The following is a 6,460-nucleotide window of genomic DNA, read 5'->3' as shown; positions in this document are numbered from 1 at the left end:
ATCACACCCGTCGTCCTCTGGTATCAATAGACCTTGTTTACATTAAAGTATACCTAATTTTCGTTTGTGAAAATAAAAAAGGAAACGATGAATTATATTCCTACACACAAATTCAATGCATTATCCTTTCGAATAATATTATGAATAATGAAAGTGCATTACCTCGTCAAGGTTATTGACACCCCCTTGGTTGCGATTGTAATCTTTGATGATTTTTGGCCTTTTGTCATCCCTGTTGCTCACGAGAAGAGCATTTCTTTGTTTTCTGGGGTTATATGACACCAGAGCATCCGACTCGGTGAAGGCAAACTTGGATGAGAACCGAGCCCAGTCTGCTTTTGACACCAGCGCAGGGGGAAGCTCAGGCTTCTTCCTCCGTACTGTTCCCACCATGTAAATACACCTGACGTGGAAGATCCAGAGATTTCTTCCTCAAATTTCCTGGAGACAAGCTGAAGTTTCTGACCTTATCATACAGTCCCCAGCAGACACTCAAGGGCCAAAGAACCACCGGCTGGAAAGTACGGTCTTAATAAACGGTTATTTTCATCATCGATTAAGCCAATTCTCCCATTATGAAAGGAGAAGTTTGGCATATTTGTTTGCGTTTATGTTTTAATTTAATTAATCCACTCACAGTTTTACATTTCTCTGCTAATGTGGTCGAAACCTCAATAAATGTTCCGCTTTGGTAAAACCAAGAATGGCCAATTTCTGTACTTTTGTAATGTTTAATTTGTGTCAACAATCTAGACAACGGGTTCTCTTATCACCGTAATTCAATTGATACATCAAATAATAATCCAGTATTATTCTACTCGGTGATGACGGACGTTGTTAGCGTTGCATTAATTCCTTGATGATGAGCAAAAGTCATTATATGAACAATTACCCAAAAAAAAGCTTGATGGATGATGCCGTTACTTTTCCCTTGAAAAGGAAACCAGGTGGAGGGCTCGGTTGCGTATAAAACTGTCATGTCTGCACCGCCTCGCCACAGTGCTGGCTCAGAGTGTGTGTGTGTGTGTGTGGGGGGGGACTGTAGTGGGAGGGTCGCTGAGGGACCAGCGGATGAACACAGCATTGAGCACTCGTGACTTTGGAAACTTGAACAGTAAAAAGAAATAAAAATAAAAACTGACATTGAAAAATAGACAATATGTGTATATATATATATATAAAAACAGAATAGCGACTTCTTATAAGTCTTAACTGCGTAAGGACTGTGGTTTCTCCAGTTCTCCCTGTAAAGTGTTTGCTTCCTTCGCCGCTTCGCATCCTCTCAGATAAGAAGAGTCCAGCGATGGCTGTGTAAACAACCCCCCCCCGAGGAGGTCGGGGAAATACATCCGCGACTGTGCATCTCCACTCGATCGGCCGCGCGCCACGTTAACTTCCCGCTGCTGTTCGTTCTGCGATCGGCCACCTCGGCCCGCCGGCGAAACCTTTTCAGCCATCCGAGCGCCACGTCTGGTGGGCCGCCACGTCCTCAGGGACCACCAACAGCAGCTCACAGTTCTTCCCTCGCAGCTGCTGGCGTAGAAACTTCCTGGTTTCGTGGTAAAAGAGGACGAGCCACAGTTATGATGGTCAAAAGCGAGATGCTTTTATATCAATTCATATGAAATAAAACCCCACCCGCACACATGATTTTTAAAAGGGTAGACCTGCTTTTACTAGAAGAAGGGACAACTCACTTTCCAAAGCTGCCGAACAGAAACTTATTCAGAGTGATGTTAGCTGCCTGCTGAATGCAAGACCAATATTTACTCTACTTTTACTTCTGTGTTGGTCTCCACTGACTCCTGGGGGACATATCTCGCTCATTAGCTGTTAAACGCTCCACTATGTTCACAGGGTAGTCGCTGGCTTTGTCCGTTTGTCGGGCTGCAACGGAGCGTACAGCAGGTTGGGGAGCGTTACGCCTGGAAACAGCTGCTCCGAGAAACAAAGCTAACGAGCTAAAAGATGCTAAAACACGCCATGTGTGTGAAGCCAAGTTTTCTACTTCCTGTTCTATGAACTGCCGTGAACTCGGCTGGAAGAAACTAGTTTGTTTCTTCATTTCCCCCAAAAATGAAGACCTACTCAACTACACCCAATCTAAGAGACTAACATTTAACTCTGTAGATATATCTTTTATCCAAGTATTAGAAACCCTTTGACTAGAACTCATTGAATCTATTTTTCATTCGACAGTTGTAAATAAATCTCACTCTGGACATAATCGTCGCCATCCCATCACGATCACCTGCTGCTAACGAGGGACTCCTGCGTGTGCGAGGTGAATCCTAACAACAGCAATCGCCAGTAGGGAACAACATGCACGTAAACACACACACACACACACAGCATCCCTCACCTGAGCTCATCCGGGTTGCCGATGGGTTGAGGGCCACGCAGCTTGGAGTCCAGGTTGTAGTAGACCCCCCCCACCTCTCTGACTCCGATCCAGTGCTGGCGTTTGAGCGGCAGCCGGAGAGGCCCCCAGCGCAGGTTGGACGGCACGTTCAGAATGAACCCCGTCACGCTGGACAGCTCCACGCCGCCCACGTCCCTGGAGGAGGCAGCGAATGGCGTCTCAATGTAATGCGTCAAGCTTGCAATTAGTATTTATTACCGTCATGTAGAAATTGTCATATTCCTCGCATTACTGTTGGACTTTTTTTCGGACACACAATGAGTTAGAGTACAGGTGTTAAACACAAGGCCCGCGGGCCGAATCCAAAATTGAAGAAAAATATCCCGTGCTTTTATTTTGAAGGTTTAGGATTAAATAGATTCATGATGTAATATTAGAGACATTTTCTTATGTACAATATTTCCACACTCAAATAAACAATAATCAAATGCAAAGAGAGTTATTCAACAATATGTTCGAGGAGTTTATAAAGTGTTTCCGGCCCTTTAAGAGGGCGGCCATGATGCTGATTTGGCCCACGGTGAACAGGGGTTTGGCACCCCTGGATTAGAGATTAAATACATTCACTACTTTACAGACGACTTTCAATTCCATATGATAACCTGACTCTTGAGATAGTCATGAAAAGGGTTCAGCCTGCTCATCATAGTAAGAGGAGCACGGTGGCAGCATTATATGAAATAAAAGATTACTACATCGCAAGCTTGACGTCGCAGGAGATGAAAACAAAACTAAAGTAGCAGGTTGATTTTCAAAAAGGGAGAATTCATAATTTTTAAACAAATGCAGCAGCATGAAGAAGCTTTCAACGCATTAAATGTTAAACAGATGCCACACATCTAAAAGATGAAAAGGACTTCACAAATTATATATTCACACAGAGGTTCTCAGTGTAATGAATAGGGATGGGTATTCAAATTATTTTTTCCGATACCGGTGCTAAACCGGTACTTTTAAAACGATACCGGTGCCTAAACGGTGCCTGAACCGATACTTCTTTTTTTTTTTACGCACAATGAGGACATTAAAAACCTCTTTGGCCATATTCCCTGTTGAAGCCGTTATCATGGAGCACCGACACACAACGGATATCAGACTGTTAACATACACAATATATGTTCTCCATTATATGTGATATGTATTGTCATGTGCAGCCTTTATAGGGTTAATCCTGTCACTGTTTTGATGGGCAAAGAGAACAACCAATCAGAGGGACTGAAGATGACACGTGACAAATAAAGTTTTGCTTCTGACAGCGAGAGTTACACTGAAACAAAGTGACGCCCCACGGTCTTTATTCCTCCGTCATTATATTCCCGGTAACACCGGGTATACAGCCGGGACCGCTGGACACCAACACATCTGCTAGCAGACTGTCACGCTCGTAGCTCGTAGCTAGCGCTATGACAGGCTATCGCAACCTGCTGACAGGGCGGAGTCACCAGAGAAGTTCACAACAATAGTTTTTTTCAATTTCAATCGGCTCAGGCACCGGAAAGAAGCACCGAAATGTGCGTTGCGTTTCGGTCCGGGTAATACCGGTTGTATTGGAACCGGTACCATATTGGCACCGGTTTCCGGTACCCAACCCTAGTAATGAACATATATTAAAAGGGCGTTTCATAACATGTTGATTAGTTTCCCTCCCTTAATCATCCTGTAGGCGCATGTTCTTGCTCTTTGGCAAAATGAGAATGTGTACATGTGTGTGTGTGTGTGTGTGTGTGTGTGTGTGGTGCAACAAGCAAACAAGAGGATCACTTGAATTCGGTATCTCGATGTATTCACAAGGTTGTCGTTCTGTTCTGAAATCGCGACTGAGAATGTCCCGTGAGCACTTGAATGCATCACAAAGAGGTCACAGGTCACAGCTACACCCCAACCCTAACGTTGACTAGATAAAAACACACATATCCTTACTGAATATGTACAATGAACATGTAAAAGCTCTAATTACAACGCCATGGGTGGAATCCCCACTGCCTGCACCAATCAGCATCAGCGTTGCTAGGGAAACGGGAATATGGCTTTTCTGATAACATCATTGTTTGACTGATAAAAGCAAGTTTATGTTACCAAGATTCACACAGGACTGTTAATGAGGGGGACGGGAACGCTGATGAGACTAAACAACGACTTCATTCAGACCGCTGACAGGTACAGGAGCACTTGACGTGAACAAGGGTGAATTTAAATATAAATAATATATACAACTCCTAGTTTGAGAATGCAGAATAAAGTTATCACCACCAGCCCCACATACCTTCTTTTATCCCACCAGACTGCCTCAAAGCCTCGGGTCTGCAGGGCCGCCATTATCACGTTCACGTCGTAGTTTCCGTTACCCAGCATGCTCTTCTTGTGAGGCGTCACCAGAGTGCCGGGAGAAAGCCTGCGACGTGTTGGACAGGAGAGACCCGACAGATTACCCACAATGCTTCACTGCACCGGCTACATAGCGACGGCGATCGGAGAGGGCGGCGGCTCCTCCCCACCTCTGGTAGATCTCCTGCAGCGTGTCCCGGCTGAAGGCCGTCCCGTCCTGGAAGACGTTGTTGAGGGCGTGCAGCGCGCACAGCTCCCGCCGCTGCTTCTCGTGGTAAATGGCTGGAGGCGTCGGAGAGGGTTGAGGAGGAGGCGGTGGGGGGGGGGAGAGGGAGGGAGAGGAGAAGGAGAGATCCGTGGGGTCCTTGCACCTCCTCTCCTCCGCTCCCACCTCGCCTCCTCCTCCTCCTCCTCCTCCTTTCTGCTTGCTGACCTTCCAGCGCATGCATCCCAGCTCTTGGAGGCCGCCTCGGCCTTTACCCTTCCACTCACCGGCTGGACACGGAGCGCTTCCCATCCCTGGACGATCACCACCGCCGCCACCTCCACCTCCTCCTCCAGCTCCACCACTACCTCCACCACCACCTCCTTCAGGATGCTATATCAGCATCATGGCAACCATTGCCATAGCAACCTCTCAGCCGCCTTGGAAGAGAGGAGCTTGGGTGTCTCTGTGAAACGGATGGACCGGGGGGTGGGGGAGGAGGGAGGAGGGGTGGGGGTTGAGACCTGTGGCTCCTTCACACCTGCTCTCTCTAAAATTATAGAACGGTGCAGAAAGGTCAACGGGAGGCAGGGGGGTGAAAACTGGAGCCCAAGATGGGAGAGGGACACTCCAGATGCTCCCAAACGAAAGATTACTCCTCCAGCACCACCACGTCAGCGGCGTGGTCAATCAAACTGTTCTCTGTGCGTTTCCACTTCCTCCATCTTGCTATGTGTGTGTGTGTGTGTGTGTGGACAGTTCTTTCCATCCAGTCACCAAGCCTATAGCTCCACAGTTCTTTCCATCCCCGGGCCACGATGACCGCGAGGCGTCACCTCCACTGGAACGGAGACGACGGGGACGCAAGACGCCTGGAAGAAAGACAGGAGGAATCAAGAGAATATTAATACTGGTATTATTGTAATTCTAAAAGTCAACAGAGCCAGAATTAAACCTTAAAAACTGTTTACTTAGTCTAAAAAACGTTTGAAACCCCCCCCCCCCCCCACTGTTATTGAGGGGGGGGGGGTGTATACGCTTCTCCTGTTGGTCAGCAGACCCCAGAATGAGAAGAAGGTAAACATGCCCAGGAGCCTAGACTGGAGAGGAAGCCTGTTCACTAGGCTAGCAGAAATGTGGCAACAGCTACGAACAAAACAAGGACAAGGACACACACACACACACACACACACACACACACACACACACACACACCTTACAGCGGCTGTTCTCCTCTGAAACCACACACGGACGGATGCTATTCGTCCTCGATATGCAACAGATATCTGGCGATAGTCTCCCGGCTGCCCTACGTGCCGCTGCCGCTGCGTCCACAGCGGAACATGGCGCTTCCTTTTCCCGTCTCCTAACTTCCTTTCCTCGGCAGCGGCCACTCACCTGGTCGCTGTCACGGCTGGACGACCACGAGCCGCCGTTCTCCCCCTGAAAGCTGTTCACTCCTTTGTCTTTGCCAATCTTTCCCGAGTGTAGCTTTCTCTCTCTCTCTC

The 6,460-nt window shown here is 47.6% G+C and overlaps 1 protein-coding gene across 2 annotated transcripts; it reads right to left on the bottom strand.

The window, feature by feature from the left end:
• Positions 1-711: 711 nt before the first annotated feature.
• On the bottom strand, positions 712-6,459 carry josd1 (Josephin domain containing 1). Of its 2 annotated transcripts, none has more exons than XM_056429762.1 (5): positions 6,351-6,459; positions 4,918-5,824; positions 4,686-4,814; positions 2,363-2,557; positions 712-1,549 (listed from the first exon to the last, which is right to left on the bottom strand). In XM_056429762.1, exons 2-5 carry the CDS (start codon positions 5,262-5,264, stop codon positions 1,450-1,452), a joined length of 771 nt encoding a protein of 256 aa, XP_056285737.1. In that variant the 5' UTR covers positions 5,265-5,824; positions 6,351-6,459; the 3' UTR covers positions 712-1,449. The 2 variants fall into 2 exon arrangements, with proteins under 2 accessions (XP_056285737.1, XP_056285738.1); XM_056429763.1 differs by having other exon boundaries at positions 6,168-6,456.
• Position 6,460: the final 1 nt, after the last annotated feature.

The sequence above is a fragment of the Pseudoliparis swirei genome, chromosome 13 (assembly GCF_029220125.1).
Source record: "Pseudoliparis swirei isolate HS2019 ecotype Mariana Trench chromosome 13, NWPU_hadal_v1, whole genome shotgun sequence".
In the NCBI taxonomy this organism is placed as follows: Eukaryota; Metazoa; Chordata; class Actinopteri; order Perciformes; family Liparidae; genus Pseudoliparis; species Pseudoliparis swirei.
This window is presented reverse-complemented; position numbering and strand designations above follow the sequence as displayed.